Source organism: Lethenteron reissneri, chromosome 18 (genome assembly GCF_015708825.2).
Source record: "Lethenteron reissneri isolate LAM-NWPU_2019-01 chromosome 18, ASM1570882v1, whole genome shotgun sequence".
Taxonomy (NCBI): domain Eukaryota; kingdom Metazoa; phylum Chordata; class Hyperoartia; order Petromyzontiformes; family Petromyzontidae; genus Lethenteron; species Lethenteron reissneri.
Genome location: NC_083796.1, coordinates 11,565,041 through 11,587,966, shown reverse-complemented (window position 1 = coordinate 11,587,966; position 22,926 = coordinate 11,565,041). Strand labels below are relative to the sequence as shown.

The following is a 22,926-nucleotide window of genomic DNA, read 5'->3' as shown; positions in this document are numbered from 1 at the left end:
TGGGGTGGGACTCCACTGGCTACACGGGCCTGGAGCACGACGACGCTGCATCGGTCAGTGTAGAGTTGACTACGCGGACTGTGCAGCAGAGTCATCAAGGAGCAGAGTAAACCATCACGCGAACAACTCCGGTCACCATCCTTTCAACAGCGGCGGTGGCTTTTAGCTGGCCGTCGAACAAAGACGGTCACCGCTATCGCGCGCTTTCAGATGCGCTTCTGCGGCCGTCTGGAACGCTCTTCCTTCCGATATGTATTAGGAAGCCACTGGAGCTGTGCACTTTTAAATAATCTAGATTGAAACTCAATTTATTGAGAACTTCTTGTTGCGTCTAGTTTGTTGTCCTTCCCCGCCGGCACCTCCGATTGGCACAGTTGGCTATGTCCGGCGCGAAGGAAGTTCAAGATACACGCATTACACACTCGCTTCTGTCACTCAACCCGTGGGGGGGGAAACCGGTTCTTCTGGGATTTCTGCTTCTGTTGCCCAGAGCTTGGTGAAACTCATTGTTACTGCAAATGCCGCCAGCAACCCATTCGTTTCGAAGCGAGCAACAGTTTAGAGGAGACACGATGGAAGCATCCACCGAGAGAGGAAGACTTCGTCACAATTCTGATGAAGCTGGCCGTTGTCATCGCGAGCTGAACGTCGCGCTCAAATCGTGAGTGCGGTGGGTTTAACTCTCCGACACACGACCGGTGTGCTCAACTCGTCACGAATCGTCACGTTTTGTTTCCGTGGCAAACCTTGCCGAGTTCACGCGTCGGGTGGCGGCGAGTTTAACGACGCGTTTATATTCACGCGATCGAACCCCCCCCCCCCCCCAAAAAAAAACCCTCTTTGTTATGGCCACTGGAAGCATGTCCTTCGGCACGGGCATCTCTGGGTGCTGCTCACGTTCCATCGGCAGCTGTAGGCCAGCGGTGGAAATTCCACATTCCAAAGACAGACCAATATCACCACATGCCCAAGCGATATTTATTGACTTGCAAAAAGTGCGTATTACACTGTGCGCATGATTTACCGCCGTAACCTCACGGAAGACATTTATGAATACAAAATAAATAGCCATGGTCTCGGGTTTAATGCTATATTTATAAAGCTTACACAGTGGGGGGAAATAACCTGCTTCCTTGAATCCTCCGATAGCTTAGAGGGCTAAGTGATGAGAAGAAGGATTACAGCCGACTGGATTAAACGGAGGGAAACTGTACACGCAGCATCCCGTGTGCGCGCAAAGTGGGCACTGCCCGTTCCTTACGCGTAGCGACGACGTCCACGCCGCCCGCTTCCCAGCAAACGTGAAACGTCGGGTCAATGTCGGGCGAACGGTTCCAATTGGGTTCTTTGTTCTGCGCTGCCCGAATTTGGAATTTCCCGCTTACTGTGCGCCTGTTAACGTCACTCGTCGAATCATGTTAAGGACTCAGTCTTCCAGACTGGCTCGCATCGCGATCCCGCGCTACGAACCCCAGCCGCCAGAGTTCGATTCCCGCCTACACCAGGTGACGATTATCTGAACCGGTCCTTGCGCCTCCCCTAGGTCCACTCGGCCTCAAATGAGTACCTGGTACGGTGTGTAAACATCGCCAACTGGGGAGACAAAGGCGGCCAGGCGTGGTGCTGACCACCCATACCCTCGTGTGCCGTGCCAGTCTTCGAAGGTGCTACTCGCTAACAGCAAATGCCCCAGCCGTCTGTTAAGGCTACACGGGGGATTTTTGTCTGTGTGTGTGTGACACGTGTGTGACACGTGTTTAGGAAGCATTAGCGTAGTGAATTCAGGGCACCGTGTTGTTCGATTCCAGGCCACAGCCAAGTATAAGTGGCGAGTGATATCACAACCATTTCTGAGTACTCTCTTCGGTCGATCCAACCTTTAATTATATACCTAATGCAGTCTGTAAATATCCGTATTGGAGACACAAAGACGTCCAGGCTTGGCACTCACCACACCAGGTTACTTGCTAATAGCACTTGCCCCAACAGTTTGTTAAGGCTCATAATCAACGTTTTTTGGTTTAGATCGCGTTATTTATAAATGTGTCGTAACCCTCCACCACCCGACACGGCCAATCAGTAAAAAAGTGTCACGGGCCAATCAGTAAAAAAGTGTCACGTGACACTTTTTTACTGATTGGCCGTGTCGGGTGGTGGAAGGTTACGACACATTTATAAATAACGCGATCTAAACCCAAAAACGTTGATCATGAATAATATTGGTCGCGAAAGCCTCACACGTGTTAAACTGAGTCTGTTGAGGCTCTACGGGGAGATCTTTGTCTCTCGTGGGGTTCCCATCACTGACCCTTCTCCCCTCACTCGCAGGGCCCTGCAGCTCGAGGCCGTGCCACAACGGCGGGCAGTGCGAGGCGTCGCTCGAGGTGCGCGGAGACTCCATCGACGAGGAGTTCCACTGCACGTGCCCGAGGGGCTTCAAGGGCCGACTCTGCACAGACAGTGGGTGGTGGCGCTGCACTCGCCGCGACGGCCGAACTCACGGCTCACGGGCCCGCGTGTCACATGGCCCACTGCTTTCACTTCGTACCGACCACTTCCAAACGTCCCACGCAAACGATCATTTGATGTCACCGCCAGAGCATCTTGGCCGCACTAATCGGGTTCTAGGGGGGATTATTTTTTAAGACCTGGCAACAACGCGGTGTTTCTAATTGTAGTGCACTCAAGTCGCTTATGTCACCGCAAGGGCCCCCTCACATTCGGTCGAGACGCACGCTATTTCCTACATTATTAATGGATAACGAGCGGAGCGCCGGGTGGCTAAAGCACAGCAAGTTGGCACAGTAGGGGGCACAGGTGGTGCATCAGCCAGTCATCTCGGCCATCTCAGTCAGTCGACCTGTGGCACCTGGGTCTGCCCCGTGACCTCCTGCCAGCGGGCGTTCGACACTTCACGTGGCCTCAAGGTGCACATGGCCTGGCACAAGCGTCGTGGTGACATCACCGCTACTTAGTGGCGAATGGCGGTTGTTGTTGAGTTGAGTTAAATGCACGGCCCGCCTAAGGTATTTGAAAGTCCTGTTTGGCCCTCGGTAGGACAATGTATGGTACCCCTGCGCTAAGCCAACGCCAGCGCTGCGCTGAGGTACAAGGGGTCAGTAGGTTTCTAAGTGTTTCTGGGAATTTTGAGGGTTTTTTGGGATGGGTTTGATCAGTCGGTGAGGCTACACACTCGGGGTGTGAGACTGCATCCGTTCATAGGTTGTAATAATTGTTTTCACAAACAATTAATCCATCAAAACGACGTGTCAGGATCTACGATTTAACGCGTATGTAAATCACGTGCAAAATGATATGCTCGCGTTGTATTTTGGGCTGCACAATTGCTCAAAACGACAGACAAAGCACAATTAATACCGATCAGATGGTAAAAAGTGAAAAACATAATCTACTTCAGAATGGAACCATGACTAAAAAATATGGCAGTACGTGGGATCACTGAGGCTGATTTGTTCCAACCATTAGCGATGTGATCCACATAGCCCGATACACATTCCTGTGTTTCCATTCCCCCGCCTGAGGCACATCGAAGCAAAGCGGCCCTTTTGCTGCTGGAGCTTGCAAGACATGATAACGCCTCCTTTTACATATTTGTAATAAGTAAATGTATATTTTTACACAACCCATCGGCTGCACAGCCATTCTCTGGGAGTGCATTTTATGAGCAGCGCTGGTTCAAAACAAGCCAACTCTGTGCACCGTCTTCAACATTGAGGCTCTCACCGGCAGAGTCGGGCTCGCTTGAACCCATTTTGCCACATTTCTTTCGGCATGGGTCATCTTTGGAAGAGATTGGCGAGGCATGGATCTCAGGAAATCTCTGCATCAATGACAAGGAGTCTGCGCTCCTCATCATTGTGTGCTTGTTTTAGTGGACTAATTGGCGAGCCCATATTGCTGAGAAAAAGTTATACGCTCAGGATTTTAGATTATTTTCCACCTCACGTCCAAGTAAATTATGCCACGTCACATCAGCTTAAACTCAGTCTTTAATCCCAGTTAAGTTCTTTGTTTTAAAAAAATCGGGCACACTGGGTTGACAGAGCTGTTTAAGTACATCAAGAAACGCATTATGTTCATCATTAAAACTTCAGCAAACATGCCAAAGCAGTGGGCTAATGTTTCAGACAATAGCCCTTCAATATACCCACGCAGCACTAATGAGAACGCTGACGATTGTTTTATTATTTGCACGTTTAATTAATCTGCTGCTAACAGTGACTGGCACTAAACAGACAACACGAACACCCAAAAACGTACTTCACGCTCCAGAAACGCGAGCAATTGTTTGACTTACCATTGGCTCAACCGGACAATTGGCAGCTCCTATTAGGACGATTGGCTACGTACGGTGTGAAAAAGCTCAACATACATACATACGACCAGTTTGCACAGCCTCCACACATGTGCAGGCAGCGCAAATGTCCACTCAGGCACATGGGGCCAGCCTACAAAGAGGGGGCTGGTGGTGGCATCGGACAAGGGGGCCCCATTTAATTCCTCGCACAATGGCCCATGCCAACTATAATGGTTCATGCCAACTACGATGGTTCATGCCAACTACGATGGTCTATGCCAACCACAATGGTCCATGCCAACCACGATGGACAAACCATGATGGTCCATGCCAACCACAATGGTCCAACCACAATGGTCCAACCACAATGGTCCATGCCAACCACAATGGTCCAACCACAATGGCCCATGCCAACCACAATGGCCCATGCCAACCACAATGGTCCATGCCAACCACGATGGACAAACCATGATGGCCCATGCCAACCACAATGGTCCATGCCAACCACAATGGTCCATGCCAACCACAATGGGCCATGCCAATCACAATGGTCCATGCCAACCATAATGGTCCATGCCAACCACAATGGTTCATGCCAACCATAATAGTCCAATCACGATGGTACCATGCCAACCACGATGGTTCATGCCAACTACGATGGTTCATGCCAACCATGATGGACAAACCATGATGGCCCATGCCAACCACGATGGTCCATGCCAACCACAATGACCCATGCCAACCACAATGACCCATGCCAACCACAATGGTCCCTGCCAACCACAATAGTCCAATCACGATGGTACCATGCCAACCACAATAATGTAATCACGATGGTACCATGCCAACCACAATAGTGTAATCACGATAGTACCATGCCAACCACGCGACGCCACTGCCAGGAGCATCATTAGAGCAGTATGCGTGGCCAGTGCCGGGGTAGGGGGAGCTGTGTTCAAACTAACGCGCGTTTCTCTCGGTGTCCCGTCAAGACATCGACGAGTGTCTCGACAGGCCGTGTCAGAATGGTGGCATCTGCCGAGACCTCAAAGGGGACTACACCTGCGACTGCCCGGCCGACTACACCGGCAAGAACTGCCAGCTGCGTGAGTATCCCACGTGCACGCGCACCAGCACCGAGTTGAATCGGAATCAGAATTGTTTTATTTAGACTGGAGGAATCCGATGAGCTGTGAAGCTGATGTTTGTTTCACGGATGTCCAGTATGGGCGGGTCAGCGAGTTACAACAGCAAACAATGTGAAATAGAGGTAATGGCAAGCAAGTCACGAAATATAAGTAAATCATAAACACTTTCATTATATAAGCCCGATTGATCAAAATTTGGCAAGGCAGCAAAACAACAACAAAACAGTCCCAGACCACACCAAGACACCACCACACAGCAGTAGTGGTCCCTCAGTACAATGGCACATTGACATTGAACTATCAATAAACAGGTAACGAAAAAGTAACAAATCCCATTTGCAAATGTGATCATTATCCAGCGCTAATCTTCCGCTTCAGGATATATTTTTTTTAAAGGAAGATTTACACGATGGCCGAGGGAGGAAGACGAAGGTTATTCCAAAACGTGGTGCTGCAAATTGCAGCGCAACCCCAGTGGAGAAGCAACTGATGAGAGGCGCGTGGGCTCAGCGTGGGCCTCACGCGGCAAAGCGACGGACACCATTGCCGCGCAACGAGCCTGGTGCCGCGTCGACGTTTCCCACTTTCTGAACTCTCTCGCCCCTCGCAGGCTGCGGGGCACCGCTGGGGATGGAAGGGGGTGGTATCAAGAGCTACCAGATCTCCGCCTCCTCCATGTACAGCGGCATGTTTGGTCTGCAGAAGTGGTTCCCCTTCTACGCGCGCCTCAACCGCAACGGTCTGGTGAACGCGTGGACTCCCGACGATCAGGATAGGTCAGCCTGGATCCAGGTAACTTCACCCCGGGCGAGATGTTAACTACCTCTCCCGGTATGCAGGAGGTTGTGGGTTTGATCCCGACCCCTGACGCCGGCTGTACATTTGAGAGTTTGCGTGTTCTCTCTCCGTTGTCGCGTGGATTCTTCTCCGGTTTTTCCCTCCACATTTAGAATCAACGTGCGTTTAGAGTATTTGGCTGCGACAAACTTCCACGTGAACAACCACTTCTTCGAGCTATCGTCTGTGGCCAGGTCGCTTCCGATTGAAACGCGCGATCGTTGCTCGTCCTCGTCGCAGGTGGACCTGGGCCGCACGATGCGCGTGAGCGGCGTGGCGACGCAGGGCGCGCGTCGCATGGGCAGCGCCGAGTACATCAAGAAGTTCATGCTCGCATTCAGTGACGACGGCAAGACGTGGAGCGGATACCGCGAGGCGCGCTCCACCAAGGACAGGGTCAGTGAGTCGGTGAACCGTCCCCCCTGCCTGCACCACCGCCCCTCCCCCAGCCCAGTGGGTGAGCGGTGTGAGGGAGCGGAGTGCATATGTAGTGAGTTCGACTGAGTCGCAGACGTTGACTTGGAGGCAACACGTTTATTTAACTCCCAACACATGGGATAACTGCCCCTTAACAGAATAACAACCTATGGTGGTGAGCACCAGGCTAACTACACTAGTTACAACGTAACTGCTACTACGGACCGGGACCAACAGCTTGGGTCCAGGTCCACATGTTGGAGATTCGTTGAACGGAGAACGTAGACGAAGGTTTCTTCAGGATGAACAACAACAACAACCCTGGTCCCTCTGGGAACCCGGCTTATATTCTCTGTGGCGTGGCTGGCTCCGCCCTTGGCCACGACCACCTTCCAGAAACCTCGGGAAGGATCTGGCTCCCGACCACGTGACCACCCCTAGCCCCCACTTGGGGCCCTTTGTAGGCTTAATTGGTCGCGTGTCCTCTCGGGTCAACCAGAGTGCCATGGCCTTTAGTAACCTCATTCCTGCGGCCGGCACTCCCACACCCTGTCCTGTAGGGGCTGGCACTGCACGCCGAGCGTGGTGCCATCCAGCGCTATCAATCAGCGCTCACCGGGCCCCTCTAGGGGCGGTACTACACCCACACCCTCGTGGTGTCCGCAATGTCGTTACACCGCACGCCGTGACCCTCTAGCGCCGGCAGTGCATAGTGACATCCCGCGATGTCACAGCACATAAATTAATTTTACAATTCGATTTCTCCCCCCTCTCCACCTCACCAAGTTCTTACAACCTTTCTCAATATGACGTCATAATTTTCTGACAGAATGCCCGTTATGAGCATTATTGATCGTAAAGTTGCAATGATCAGGACGCTTTACGGGAGGATTGTGTAGAGGCAAGTACAGTTTTAAGGACTTTTTAACGCGATAATAGTACTATCAAAATGTGACATTCAATTACAAAGTTACGGGACACCGACATCACGAACATCGTAACGCCGTGAAGTTTAACGTCTTTAAAAATGACATCACGGCAGCACCCCTCCCCCCCACCACGACCACGTGGCTCGAATCACGAGAACCGCGCTCGTCGTGGTCGCGTCCCTCGCAGATTTTTCCCGGAAACTGGGACAACTCGACGCCGCGCGTGACGGCCCTCAGCCCGTCCATCACGAGCCGCTACGTGCGCCTGCTGCCCACGATCTGCCACAACCGCTGCACCCTGCGCATGGAGCTGCTGGGGTGTGAGCTCACCGGTGAGTGTACGGCCATCGAGGAATGCGTGGCACACAGAGCGAGCGTGGGGTTCTTCCAGTTTGCTGCCGCACGTGAAGCAAAAACAACGGCTGAACTTGTCAAAAGTAGCAGAATCCTCGCGCGAGATTAGTCTCGGAGACTCGGGGAGACTTTACCTGGAGCGTTGACATCGCCTGACCGTGGTGGAGCTATCGAGTGTGCAGGCGGTGTAACTGCACCGGAGTCCGTAGGCTGTAGGGCACTGGGCGCCAGGCTTACGATGAAGGGGGAGGTGGGGAGGTAGGGGAAGTGGAGATGAACAGTGGCAGGTCGGCTTGGGGGGCCCGGCCGTGACCCCTTTAGACCTAGGGGATGTGGGCGGGTGGGTGAGCGAGTGGCTGTGATTGGTGGGCAGGCGTTTGTGTCACGTGACCGGCTCAAGCGCCGCCAAGACGCCTCGGCCTACATCGTTGGAGATGCGCACGCGTTTACAATCGACACGCATCGCTTCGCCGACGTCACGTTTAGGCAAACGAAGCTAACGAATCGAAGAAACGCCGTACAAACGAGACGGAAAAAAAAAAAAGCTAAAAAACAATTGGGACACTAAAAATGGGACGAAGGAATAATGGGTTATTGAATTGAGTTGCACCATCGAATCGTAACAATTCATGGCATCACTGGGATGGTTGAAATGTTACAATCCTCGTCTCCAGCTTCACAGGTTTAACAACCATGCCCTCTATTATGCCTTTCCAGCATCGCAATTATACATCGATAGTCAGACTAGAAATTCCCATTCGTTAACTACTCCTTTTCTGATGGAAATCACCTTTTCCATGCATAGGGTAAACTTTGTGGCCGCGTGTCAATTATCACGTGAACCAATTTTGGAACAAATGGAAAAAAAAACACCGGCTTTTCCGACCGTCTTTGTTCCCTATCACCCTCAGTGCAGACAGGACCCATGAAATGGGAGCGAGGGGGGAAAAGGGAGCGAGGGAGGGATGGAGGAGAGGGAGGGAGGTATGCAAGGGAGGGAGGGCGTGCGTGCGTGCGTGCGTAACGGGACAGGCGCGATTAGAGAAAGCAGGATGAGTCGCTGGAGCGTAGAGCGAGCGAGCGAGAGCAGCGAGGTTTTTACAGTGGCACTCGCGGGAGATGTGGGGCACCGGTGTAGAGGTGGCTGGAGGGGCGGACAGGGGGAGGGGGGGCGCGGGGGAGGGGGGGGATTGCCAATGTCGGCTCATCTCGCCGATCCGGCGAGCGTCTTATCGGCGCGTACAGCTGCCGCCAGCCGCCTCGCAGGGAGGATTGACGGCGTTGCAATCTACACCACCCTCCTGTGTCTTCACGGACCGGTGTAACAGTCAATCGCTTTGCTTACAACTTTGCTTGCATAGTTGAAGCTCCGAAGCAGGTCGCAGTAGAATGAGCAAAACAAAGGGGTGTCATTTCCCTTTCATGGCCAGATCCGCACAAAAGGGCGCATCATTTTAAACTTCCGAGGCGTGGAAGACAGATTATCTCTTATCGCGGTGATTAAATGGCCAAAAGGCAGCTTTGGCTGCTTGATCCGGTGATGCAGCGCATTGCAAACTTTTGACTCTTGAAGATCCTTGGTTTTTCCTGTGTCATTGCTCAGATGCAATCGCCCGTCCCGTCCGTAAGAGCAGCACCCCCTCTCCCGTGGCTTCACATTCCCTTTTTTGGACCGCGCGCTGTGTGACATGTAAAGCGCAGGCCCAACGTTCGGCCGTTTCACAAATTAGATTGTAGACTTGGGGGGGGGGGGGTACAATCCAAGTTTAGAATCAGTTAGGGCACAGAGAAGCGTGTGGAAATTATCGTCAGCCATGATTGTCCCTGGCTGGATGAAGGCCTCTCCAAGCTGACACCTATCCCCCAGAGTTCATGCATACGAGTTCCTTTTCCCAGGTGGACGTACTCTCTGACTTATGGCTGCCGATCCGTCGTTAGTTTCTAATTACGTGTCTTGCTTTGGTCCACTTACTTTTGTTAATAATCAACATGATATCTAAATAATGTAATCCTAATTTGTAAATCTCTACTTGGTGCCCGACTGTCCGTCCGTCGACCACCCAAACCTACCGATCGACCCAACCAAACACACACCCACCCAAACACCCACCCAACCACTCATCCAACCACCCACCAACCCCAGGCTGCTCAGAGCCACTGGGTGTGAAAGACGGGAGGATCAAGGACAAGCAGATGACGTCGTCCGGAGTGTTCCACACCCTGGGCCTCGACTTCTGGGGCTGGGAGCCGCACTTTGCCCGGCTCGACGCCACAGGCAGAGTTAACGCCTGGACCCCCGCCAGCTGCAACGAGCAGCAGTGGCTGCAGGTACCGTCTCTCTCCCCGTGTCCATGTGGGGTTTTCTCCAGGCCCTCCGGTCATACCAATGTGCAAGGCTTTCACAGTCGGGCTGCGTAGTCAGTTACAGCGTAGCTCAGGAGGGCCCGGCTTGCTTTTCTTTTTCCACTGCGGAGGAACAGGAGCCGTGCCGCCAACGCCGCACGCATTGAGCAAGTTGAGGAGTGCGTTCGTAAATGACACGGCGAAGCCGCGTGTTCGCCCCTGGCCCTGCTTGGCTTTGAACCTGGTGGCGAGATGTTAACTTCCTCGCCTTGTATACAGGAGGTTGTGGGTTCGATCCCAACCCTGATGCCTGCTGTATATTTGAAGTTTGCGTGTTCTCCCGTGGCCGTATGGATTTTTCTTCGGTTTTTCCCTCCACATTTAGAATCAATGTGCGTTTGGAGTATTTGGCTGATAGAAATATCCGTGTGATAAGCCACTTCGTTGGGCTGTCATTTGTGGCCAGGTAGCTTCTGAAAAAAAGAGGTATATATAGCTCAGCGGGCTTTACCCGGTAAAATAGAAAATGTAACCCTATTCAGAAGTCCCACCATGCGGTTTGGTTCCGGCACGGCACGGTGAATAACCGGTGAGAAAACCCCTCCTCCCCCGCCGTGCACCGACTCGCCGTTGGCGGACCACGGGGCCTCAACGACACGGCCTCTAACCGGCGCTATCCGCTCACCCCGCCACGCCAGGTGGACCTGCTGCGGCCGCGGCGAGTGTCGGGCGTGGTGACGCAGGGAGCGCGAGACCTCGGCACCGTGCAGTTCGTGCGCGCCTACAAGGTGGCGCACAGCGACGACGGCAAGAGCTGGACCCTCTACAAGGACAGGGCGAGCGGGCGCCCCAAGGTGGGTGGAAGCGGCGATGTGGAATGCGTGGCGGAGTGCGAGGCGCTCGCTTCGACTCGGAGCAGCACCGCGTCGAGGAGCATAAGCAGTAGCAGCAGCGGCGGCGGCTTTTGGCCGGCCATCGAACAAAGATGGTCACCGCGTCGCGCGCTTGCAGATGCGCTTCCGTGGCCATCTGGAATGCTCTTCCTTCCATTATTAGGAAGCCACTGGATCGATGCAATTTTAAATCTAGATCGAACTGATCTTTGTGTTTAGTTTGTTGTCCTTCCCCCGTACCTGCGATTAGCGCGGGTGGCTACGTAGGGTGCGAAGGAAGTTTAACGTGCATACACGCAGAGCGTGTTTGCAGCTCATCGCAAACCATTCCAGTGCCCTGCTGCAATCTAGCCAAGGGGACCGTAGCAGGAGCTGTCTTGGTCCGGCGGTAAGTGGACGCAGTGCCGGCCTGCAAATGGGCATCAATCCTGCAGCAGGACGGGGCGATGTCGCCATGCGATTTGTTCGCAACGTGTGCGAGATATTTCCAACGAGGCAGATTTGGATGATAACACCGGCACACGCTGCAGGGCAGACGCCGTGTAGTATTGACGGTTCATTCAGAATTTACCAGGGCGGCCGCTGGGCTGAAACTGCAAACCTCTGCAGCGCCCCATTGCGATCCGTGAGTGGAACGCTTTGCCTCCACCTACTCTTGACAAATCCTAATTTCCGTGGATAATGAGATATTGTGGCTATCAAGTTATTCCGCACAACCTCGTGCGGCGTACGTTAACCCGGCACGCCTGTTTCACGTCGCAGATCTTTGCCGGCAACTACGACAACAACACGCACAAGAAGAACATGTTCGAGTCGCCGTTCTGGGCGCGGTACGTGCGCATCCTGCCCACGGCGTGGTTCAACCGCATCACACTGCGCGTCGAAATCCTGGGCTGCGACGAGTGAGCTGGGACATTCGAGCTCCGCCAATCGGCAAGCCACCACCTCCTCCTCTTCCTTCTCATCTTCCCAAGCAGCCTCCTCGTCCCCTCTACCCCAGCCCAAGTGAATTTAACTGACACCGGGGGAAAACAATGTATCGGCAGGGCGGGAGATATGCGGGGGTCCACATTTTTGCATGGTGCGGTGGGGGGAGTGGGTGCCGCGTGCGTTTGTAAAACTTAACTCGTTATCGCGGTCAATGATTTATGCAGGAAATACTCCCGGTGAGCCTCAGAATTTGTTGACGAGGCTCTTCTCCTTTCCCGAGATGTTGGGCCCCGATTCCTGACTGGGTGTCTTGACTGTGGGAGGAAGCAGAAGTACCCAGATCAACAAACTACTTGCTGCACTACCACGAAGTGGCCACCTCGTGTCCCCCTGACACTCAGCATGCCACAGAGGCAAGCCAGGGAGTGAACCATTTTCAGGTCGAGGTGCCTCGCCCTTATTTATTTTAGAGTGCAGCAGTTGAATTGGCCACAGCAACTTCCCTTGCAGCCGGAGAGACCGACGCAGTCTCCGAGTTAAAGGCAACTTCCCCAAATTCTTCACGCGCCAACCGTTCGCCCAGTGAAAGAGCGCGTGCGTGCGTGTGTGCATGTGTGCGTGCGCGCGTGAGTGTCGCATAAATCCCGAGCTGAAGCTGCCGTTGGGTTGCGCCTCGAAAACCCGTGACCACCGCCGCCATCACCGACCCCCCTTGTTTCCTCGAGAGGGCACTTGAGCGCGCGCGTGGAGGACAGCGGAGTGCAGGGGGATACAGGAAGGAGCAAGTTGCCGCTTCAATTAAAATAAACACTCATGGGCTTCGGCAACGACCTGACCACGCCAACTTGCATTACCATGCCCGTGAAGCTTTGCAACCGTTTGCCTGCCGAGCAATCGTAAAAGTTCGTGTAGCCTCTTTGAGTTTTCGACACTTTCACTCTCACAGAACTGGCATTGGCATCCCTGCGGCTTCGGTCAATGCCAGCCCGTCAACAGCAAAACATCCACACACCGATAATGAAGTGCCACGCGAGTTCACAATTTGATTTGCTGCTGGTGGGGCTTCAGAAAGTCCATTTGCTCGGTGGGAACACAGGCAATGTTGCGTTTGTCGGTGGGAGTCATGAAAGCTCTGTTGACATTACTCTAAATAAAACATGTTGTTGCTTCGAACATCAGCAGCACGAATGTGGAACCGTTACAATTCAAAACCCAAACGCAGACTCTGTTCTGCGCATGTGTGGACAACAGAATTATGTTACACATTTTTGTCTTCTCACCATACAACGGAGCCACAACGGGGGCCGGGTTTTGTGTTTTTCCACCCCAGAGGTCGCGCTCCGTGCCGCCGACGTCACACGCAGCGGACGGCTCGAGCCGCATGCGCACGCACCAAATCACAGGTGGACGTCAGGGCATGTTGACACAAACGAAACACGTGATGGACGTCTACCGCCAAGGCATGACTCTTACTCACGATTAGCACGCTCGCTTCGGCTACGTACGACGCGAAAGAAGTTCAAAGTACATACATACGTATCTCCCCACCCCCCCGATTTCAAGCGTGAAAGTGGCACCATTTCAGATTTCAGAGACGAAGAAATTCCATTCGGGTCTCGTGCAGCCAGCGGTGCACCCCGCTGTGGCAGAGATACTCTCTCCGCAGAACTACATCTGGAGTCAACAAAAACGTGTTTTTTGAGCGCAAATTTTGGCGCGATGATTTTTCCTCGCCGCTATTGGTGGCCGGGCTGAGACCATCGACTCACGGCACTCGAGAAGGCAGTTTAATCACAGGCGGTTGCTCGGATTTGAACCCAGCATCTCAGGTCAAGCTGCGTCAATGTATATTGGTTCCCCGAAAAATTGTTTCCCCGATGGTAATATTTGTGTCGCCCCTACTTATTTCCGCCCCCACCCCCTCCCCCCCCCCCCCCGAGGGAATGACAGGAGTTACGGTTGCCACGGCTTGCCACGACTTGGCAAGTCGTGGTATGGCGCTAAAGGTGTCGTTATTATCATTATTATTACATTGACGAGGACAAGATTAAATACAAGAATACACCGTAAGAAGACTGAGCAACAATTGTTTTTGTTGCGTATGGCAATATGTGCAGGGTCTAAAGGCCAATGTCGAGGTCAGCGAGCCACGAGAGGGCTTCTTCAGGAGACAAGAGTTTGTATCGTTTTGATATTCCTCTGTTCAGCGAGCGGAGGCTACAGTGCTTTACCACATGGGCCACAGTTGTGGTTGCACGGCCACAAATCGCACTACTGTGGCCCATCTTTCATTTCCCATTCATGAAGGAGATGCGTGCATCGGCCTGTTGGTGCTCGGATGCGATGGATGGTTCCACCAGCGTCTCTTCGAGGAATGTAAAAAAAATAGCCAGGAGGGTTGAGCATCTGTTTCACGAATTTCGTCTGCAAAGCGGCGTTTGTACCGTGGCGTTTCAGTTCAGAATTTGCATGGGTATAGTCTTTCAATGCGAAAATAAAGGGGGTACAATTATTTGGAAGGTGAGCCAGTGATCCTGGATACTGGTCCAATCGGCAGAACAAATATTCATTGCTAAGGGGGGTTCGGGTTGGGTACGCATTCCCTAACACTGGCTTAGCTCTGATGTGGGTGGCATTAGCCCCTCTCAGCTGGCCTTGCCACCTTAAATGTACTTCTGCTTCCTGAAATGATAATTATTATATCCACACATACAGACACGCCGTGGCGTCTTTATCTTTGTAGGCCAGATTTTTTTTTATAATGCAGACCGAGTGATGCATAAATCACTCGATGGATGAATGAAGGAGTTAATGCACAAGTGAACTTTTGCATGATATATTAAATGGGCAAATTAATTTGATAAGTTATTGGATCACCGTAATTGAATAATGAACATGAAATTAATAAACGACCAAGTTAATGGATGATGATGATGATAATGATGAACAATATACTTTGTTGTAAGAGATGTAATGACTTGGGAGCCAATATTATCACCTCATTGTATCAGGCTTTGTATTTTGATAAGTACAATATAGCGTATAAGCACAAATAATGAATTACAATTATAGTGTTTGTACAACTGATAATAAAGCATTCCGTGGAACACCACGCAGAAGTGATTATGCACAAAATTGAGAAGAACTCCTGAAGTGTGAATAGAGGTTCGTGGTGCTCGACAGAGGTGAATGGAGATTCACAGAGCTCTGTGTAAGTGAATGGAGGGCGCCACGGTGGCGAGATGTTAACTACCTTGCCTGGTATACAGGATGTCGTGGGTTCGATCTCGACCCTGATGCCTGTATAGTTCGAGTTTGCGTGTCTCTCTCCCCGTGGTCGCGTGGATTTTTCTCCGGGTCCTCCGGTTTTTCCCTCCACATTTATAAACAAGCGTTTATAGTATGTGGCTGCTATACAATCACACGTGATAAGCCACTTCGTTGAGCTATCATTTGTGGCAAGGTCGCTTCTGAAAAGCGCTACATAGCTCAGTGGGCCTTACCTGGTAAAATATAAAAACATATATATAGTGTTTTATTTTACTCTATGAATGGAGTTTCGAGCGCCACCGAGTTAGAACGGTTGGCTACGTACGGTGTGAAGTAAGTTCACACCGTACGTACGTGGAGGAGAGAAAATGTCAAATGAGAGAATGGGGTTTGTGAACTCGCGTGTGGGTCTGTGGCGTAAAGGAACTGTGGGTTTCGTCTTCTTGGTTCTTTCGCTAAAGTCACGTAGAAGGGAAATAATAAAATAAAATAATAAAACATTTTATTATTTCCCTTCTACGTGTCTTCTTGGTTCTTTCGGTAAAGTCATGTAGAAGGGAAATAATAAAATAATAAAAATACAACATTTTACCGAAAGAACCAATAAGATGAATCCCTGCAGTCACGAAAGCTTTAAATATAAATTTAACTGTGGGTTTATTGAGAAGACTGGCGTGGCAAGCCGAGTAAGGGAGCTGCCCTCACTCCAGGGTCGTACCACCAGCAGGAGAGAAACAAGTAGATGCTTGAAGGGAGTTAGCGTTGTCTGTGCGCACGTTGAGCTGATTTCGCACCGCACGTAGCCAGCCGCGCTAATCGGAGGCACGGGAGATGGTCAACAAACTAAACACAAAAAAGCAGTTCTAAAGAAATCAGTTTTCAGTATCTCCTATTGCAACATTCTGTTACTCGACATTAATTCTATAAAAAACGTTGAATGTTAATACAAATCGAACGTGTGTTCCTCAGTGAAGTGTTTCCTTTGCTCACGTGAGCAACTGTGCAAGCGCTCATCTCCGTGAGTGGCCCTCAGCCAGTGGTGGAAATTCCACATTCCCATGTAAGGGGCCAGCCTGTCTCTCGGACGGCCACTGTGGAATTGTCGCGCAACTGTACTCATGTCGCTGGCGAGTTGAGTGCTCTGTCAGTATTGTCTGGATGATTGAGAGTAAATTTAAATGAAAACCAAAACTTTAAACATTTGCGTCACCAAGTATGGAATAAGTGCGTCCTAACAATGTTAACAATCACTGCTGCAGACGATGAGTGCTTCAATCAAAATGATTAGTTTCACTTTGCATTCCATTTCAATCCGCGAGCATTTTTAGACTGTCCAGTATTTAGCCAGCCGTTAGTGGTGACGAGCGTGTATTTCGTCTGTCACATTAACCGAACTAGCGTAATAACTGTAAACACTGCAGCGAACTTCGAGCTACGAATGCGTACCATCACCTGTACATCATAAAACATAATAAAAATGAAAAAAATTTGGTTTCAAATACAAAAGAAACAAAAATGCTGTTGCTCAATTATTTGTCCTCCGTGAAGTTAACCAACTTGTGTGTACGTGATGGCATGGATTTGGGGCTGTCACCTGTCCCGTTAATTTTTCTCACCCTCCTCAACCAGGACCCTTCTCTCTTTGAGACTACAGACGTCCCAAATAAATCTGTCCAGTCTCCCTGGGGACGTCCCAGTTGTATACGTCAGCTGTAAAGCACAACCGCAATTGTACCAATGCTACACTCACTCGAGATGGCGCATTCACCAGGTCTACCAGTGTTTGGAGATGTGCTTCTTGTCACGATGTGCGCCCAGGTGTTTTTTTTGTATCTCAAAGCATTGTGGCAACCCTCGAATAAATGCATCAATGAAAATACTGTATACATCCAGAAAGTGAGCAGCGCATATACAATGGCTCCTCGTTTCATCCCGTAAAGATTATGCTTTCACGATTCTTATGCTCACGATGCATGCATCGGAGTCGTACGTTTACTAATCTGATAACGTTCAATTTGTCCGAATAATAATACGCACGTGATGTGTACATCTTACAAATTCGGCTAATGCGAGATTGGAAAAACAAGGAATGAGTGCCATTGCAAATCGGATGGTAAACCTGCGATAATATATATTTTTTCATCATTAAATGTAAGTAACAATTTATAAAAATGGCAGGAGGTGGACGGCTCATCATTAAACGCCTGCAAACACACAGGCTCGTTCCCCCGGTGCTCACGAGGAACGATGGCGACGGGAGATATGTACACGTCGGTCGAAATCGGTTTTTTTCTGCCGATTATTGCTTGCGGTGCAGGAAGCCAGCAAGCAGGTGGAACGTGACTGCACACGTGATCCTCACGGCGGTAGCCCGGGGTACCAAATAATAGAAAATGGGCCGAGGAAATTAAATATTTTATTTCTGGGACACTTTTTTTCCAGGGGTGTTAATTAACTCCGCGACCGGGGTAGCAATCAATCCGCAATCAGTGCCACTCCGCAATATCGAAACGCCAAACATTAGCATTAAAAAATCCGTTATGAAAAAATGCAACTTTGAACATCTGTTGATATGCAAATTCCAACATCTGTTGATATGCAAATTCATTTGTCAAGGCGCCCTCCTCCTCTAACCCAGCATAAATATACGCTGCCAGGCTTGGTGGTGTTCATTCAGACGCTGTCTTTCCGACAGCCCTGTTCTTCACCTGAGGACGGCTGCTTGCGTTGTGGCCGAAACGTCGTGAGAATTGTATTTTATTATGGTTTATTTTTATTATTTTATCATTTCCCTTCTACGTGACTTTACCGAAAGAACCAAGAAGAGGTGCCGGGAGTGGGAGCAACTTCCGTGCATCCTTTGTTTTTTGTGGTTCACATGGAAGCGAGGTTATATTGTGCCACCCCGGGCCTTACTAGGTACTCACTAATAGCACTTGGCCCCAAGAGTCTATAAGGCTAGTGGGAGGAGTCTGTGTGCGTGTGCGTTTACATGTGTATGGTCAACTCAGCCTCAAATGAGTAGTTGGTGCAGTGTGTAAACATCGCCACTTGGGAGTCAAAGGGAGCCACGCGTGGTGTTGGCCACCCACCCCCTCGTCTGCTGTTCCAGCATTCACAGGTGCTCGCTCACAGCACTTGCTCCGACAGCCTCTTATGGCTTTTTTTGTAAAGTCACGTCGAAAGAAAACAAATTAAATAATAGAATACGACGTTTCGATTGCAACACGAGCAATCGTCATCAGGTAGAAAACAAACTGAGTGAACTTAGAAATGCAATACAACACAAAGAGTCGGCTAACAACAGTCAGCACCTTACCTGGATGATTACGTTATTCCAAAGATTGCTAAATTGGAGAGAGAGAGACAAAACACAGACACGGAGACACACAGACAGACACACAAGCAGAGAGAGACAACACAGAGACACACAGAGAGAGACACACAACATTATACGTCTTCTAACATTTTTTATTCGAGAAGCAAAGGGTTGCGAAGCATTAATGCAAACAACATCTATTTTAATAAAATAACATGTTCTGGTGACATTCATTACAGCATTCCAATGGACAGGAACTGCAGAGAGATGATAAAACCAAATATTTGGCATAACTTGCGTTGGCAGCGGCGCGCGAGCGCAGATAACAAAACAAACTCAATACATTCGTCAATAGCACTGCGTTCAAAAAGAAAAAATGTATATAATCGGTGACTTTCATGGCCAGAGCGTTAGAGTGGATAAGAGCATCCATTCTTAACTCTCTGATTCAAGAGCCGAATGGCTCACGGGGCTATACCAAATACATGAACTTGAACTTGGTCTCTGTGCATTGCAGAAGGGCCGTTGACCGAAATGTAAACTATTATATAAACGAGCCTTTTGCCCGTCCAAGGACGGGTGTATTGCAGTAAATGTGAAACTTGCAAGCGAAAAGCAGACCGCGATGTGATATTCATTGCATCATATCGTGTGCAATTTGTAAGGCCGCGGTGACACAGACTTATTTCATTGTAGGGTTATAATTCCTTGTTCATCACGACGTCCTTTTTACTTTGATGTTTCAACTGCGTGACGGAGATCGCGTGACGTGAGGGTTCTGCCTTTGTAGTGAGGGTTGTCAGTTGACGCCGAGGAGGAGAGAGGAGGCTCCTCGGCCCCCCATGTGGAGTGACGTCACCCGCTAATTAATATTAATGGAAGTGGGATGTCCAGTTGGATGACGTCACCTGTTCATGATTATTAATGAAGGGGGCTGTTCGATGTGGAGTGACGTCACCTGCTCATGATTATTAATGAGGGTGACGGTCCATGTGGAGGACGTAACCTGTTCATGATTATTAATGAAGGGGGCTGGTCGACGTGGAGTGACGTCACGCGCGGGACACACAGACATGCTTGGCTCATGATAGTAGTAAATACACACACTTTCCTTTTAAGGCAGTGTTCGTGACTAAATAATTTTTTTCGTTACAGTAAATAATAGAATAACGTGTTTTACGAGTACCTGCAATTCGCAGAGTCTAAGGGGCAAAGTTCACGCTCCAGTTGATCTTTTGTTAAACAGGAACTCTTCAGAGCCCAGGATAAGAGTGTCATTGGCAAGGGTGACCTGGTTCGCGACAATGATGACAACAGCAACAACAACTACAGCAGCAGCGAAGCAAAATAGAAAATCCGAGCTGATACAACCTCGTTACAGGAGAAACCCAAACACGACACTAACACAAGTTAAGAGTAAAGAAAACAATCAATACTCTTTGGGTTTTTGTTCGGTAAAGTCACGTAGGTAAAACAATTAATAAAATAAAATAAATGAAAACAACTTATTTTATTAATTGATTTAACTACGTGACTTTACCGAAAAAAACAAAGAGTATGAATCCTTGCAGTCACGAAAGATTCAAATCTAAAACAATAAATGTCTTGTGAAGATGGCGACGCATACTTTACGTATTTATCTTCAAGATTAGAGATGTTTGTGTGTTGGGCCGCATCTTTAAGAACCCGATATCCCTCTACCGACGGTGTAGTGAAATCTTCACTGCGGCGTGTAATGTTCAGGGCAAGGCAGGAGAGATGTCTACAAGGATTATTCAATAGCACCCTCCACTGGCAGAGACAGCCAATTCACGTATCTGCCATATATACACTAAACTGTATTTCCACTCCAGAAATTCACGCACCATATATATACTCTTCGTCTATGAATACAAGATATTTTGAATAAAAATTTTAAAACAGAATGATAATGTTTATGGTCACAGTGCATCATCCCTGTTCAATCAAGCAATAGGGCAACTCTCGTGTCTGCTGGAGATCCCATGATTATGGTGAGAAACCTACATTCACGTGGCAGGGAAAAGTCCGACAACAGGGTGATTTCCATGGGACACTTTCGCCAGTATCAAGTTATTGAATTCTGAAATGGCTTCATGCCCTTCCTGGTGTAAATGCAAGTGGTAAGATGTTCAAACGCCAAGTAGACACCAATCAAAATGCATCAATGTCTGCGCAACCATATACCAGCGGTAAAAACGCAAAGAAATATGCTTTGATGATACACTGTCCTGGATATTGATCGGCCTGCACCAGAGACCAGTGCTAGACAAAAGGCCGCAAAAAGGCGAGCAGTACAAGGGCAATGCAAACACCAAAGCATCCATAACTTGGGCTGAGCAGTTAAAGCTACAGGACCCTTTCACCAGTATCAAGATATTGAACGATTAAATAAAGGTTTAACCATTTCTGCTGTAAATTATATCGTCTTGTAATTTGGTGTCTACTTGGTGTTTGAATATCTCAACACCTATATTTATTCAAGAAAGGGTAAAGCCTTTTTTTATCATTCAATGAGACGATTACTATTGAGCCACTAATTTAATGACGTAAGGACAAAGATTTAGGTCATCAAATGTATCCCCGCAACGCGATTTTGCTGCGGCTATCATTTAATGAGGCGACGAATCCATTTGAACTCTCAGAGAGTGGTGCGTGTACCAACCCCTGTGTTAGAAAACAGTCATAAAATGTGGATATCAGAAAACTACTTCTGAGATTCAAAAGTAGTTCTCTGTGACCTCGAATCCACACTCGACAGCGGAGTTTTCCCGCTTGCCCTATAACACAATCACGTGTCGCACGACGGTCAAATCAACAGAGCTGGAATAAAAAATAAATGAATTTTTTTGTTCATGCAGTCATCGACCTTTACAAATGTAAATACATCATAGTGACAATTATCAGAATCCGCGTTCCTCCAAATCGCATTGCCTCTTATGCTCAGCCCATCACACCTCGGGTCGCTAAAACAATTCACGATTTGTGAGCCGCTTCAAGCGGCGTGTGCCCTCCCGCGGAATGGAAACGTCGAATTTCCACCACAGGCTCAGGGTCACCAGCGGGGGGAGGGAGGCGGGGGGAGGGGTGGACCAAGCGGTCCTTCACTGCTCACTTGAGCAAGGAGGGGGTGGGGTGGGTGTGGGGAAGGAGGTGGGGCGAGAGGTGTGGCTGGGGGTAGGGGCGGGGGTGGGGGCGAGGGGTGGGTGGGCGCGAGGGGTGGGGGCATGAGGGTGGGGGCGAGGGGGTGGGGGCGAGGGTTGGGAGGGCCATTCTGGCTCTGTAATGAAATCGGCTGCTTTTCAGATTGCCTCGAGACACCGACCATTCCGCATTAACACCCAGACACGGCGACCCATTGCGACACACGCAGGCGCGGGTAACGACAACACCCCCCCCGCCCCCCATTTATGACAAATTGCGTTTCTTAGCAACACAGCATGCTCAGGGTCCCTGCTTTCGCCCAATTAAAAACATGCCCCGCACATGTTCTCCGTGTTGGGTGTTGCTCAGTCGCCGCTCTTCGGCGTGGTTCCCACCCCTTACCCCTCTCCCCCAAGGTATGTGGGGTGCCCCGAGCTCACTCAGCGTGGCACCGTGATGCATCATCACACCGTTCGTAACCTCCCGCGGAAAATTATTTAAATTTAAAATCAAATGCTGCAACCTCCTTCGCTGAATGAATGGAAAAATCAAATTACGCATATTGCCGCACGTGGCGTGATCCGATTGCATTTTATTTTCTTTCTTTCTGCATTCACACCCGTGCAGGAATGTTGAAATGGCATGCAAGAGGTCCCTGGTTTTAACCAGGTTGGCGAGCCATTGAGATTGAGAGTCTCTTTCGCAAGGGATGTATCTCATCAATATATCCATGGAACCCTTTTTGCCATTGTTCGTTCTCTGCTATGACACTGGTGAGACAAGGCCATGTTAATAAAGGCTGCATCTGTTGCAGGACAATCAGTAAAAAAAATTACCCATGAAAACAAAGTGTTTCACTATAAATCCTTTATATACTGTAGCTTGAGATGGCTGCCACCTATGGGTCAGATGCTTGCCTGCCACCATTAAGCAATTGGTAATTAAATATATTTTTTTTTCCGAAAAAGTGTAAAATTTTAGAAAACATTTTTCACGAAAATAAATT

General features: G+C 49.8%; 1 protein-coding gene across 1 annotated transcript in view; it reads left to right on the top strand.

Annotated features, from left to right (window-relative positions):
- Positions 1–15,292, top strand: part of LOC133343873 (EGF-like repeat and discoidin I-like domain-containing protein 3) — a 44,318-nt gene extending 29,026 nt beyond the window's left edge. The window contains exons 4-11 of the mRNA XM_061553818.1: positions 2,329–2,460; positions 5,311–5,424; positions 6,077–6,258; positions 6,544–6,699; positions 7,837–7,981; positions 10,147–10,331; positions 11,045–11,200; positions 12,002–15,292. Of these exons, the coding sequence (XP_061409802.1) occupies positions 2,329–2,460; positions 5,311–5,424; positions 6,077–6,258; positions 6,544–6,699; positions 7,837–7,981; positions 10,147–10,331; positions 11,045–11,200; positions 12,002–12,145 (1,214 nt within the window). The 3' untranslated portion in view covers positions 12,146–15,292. The remainder of the gene's footprint in view (positions 1–2,328; positions 2,461–5,310; positions 5,425–6,076; positions 6,259–6,543; positions 6,700–7,836; positions 7,982–10,146; positions 10,332–11,044; positions 11,201–12,001) is intronic.
- Positions 15,293–22,926: the final 7,634 nt, after the last annotated feature.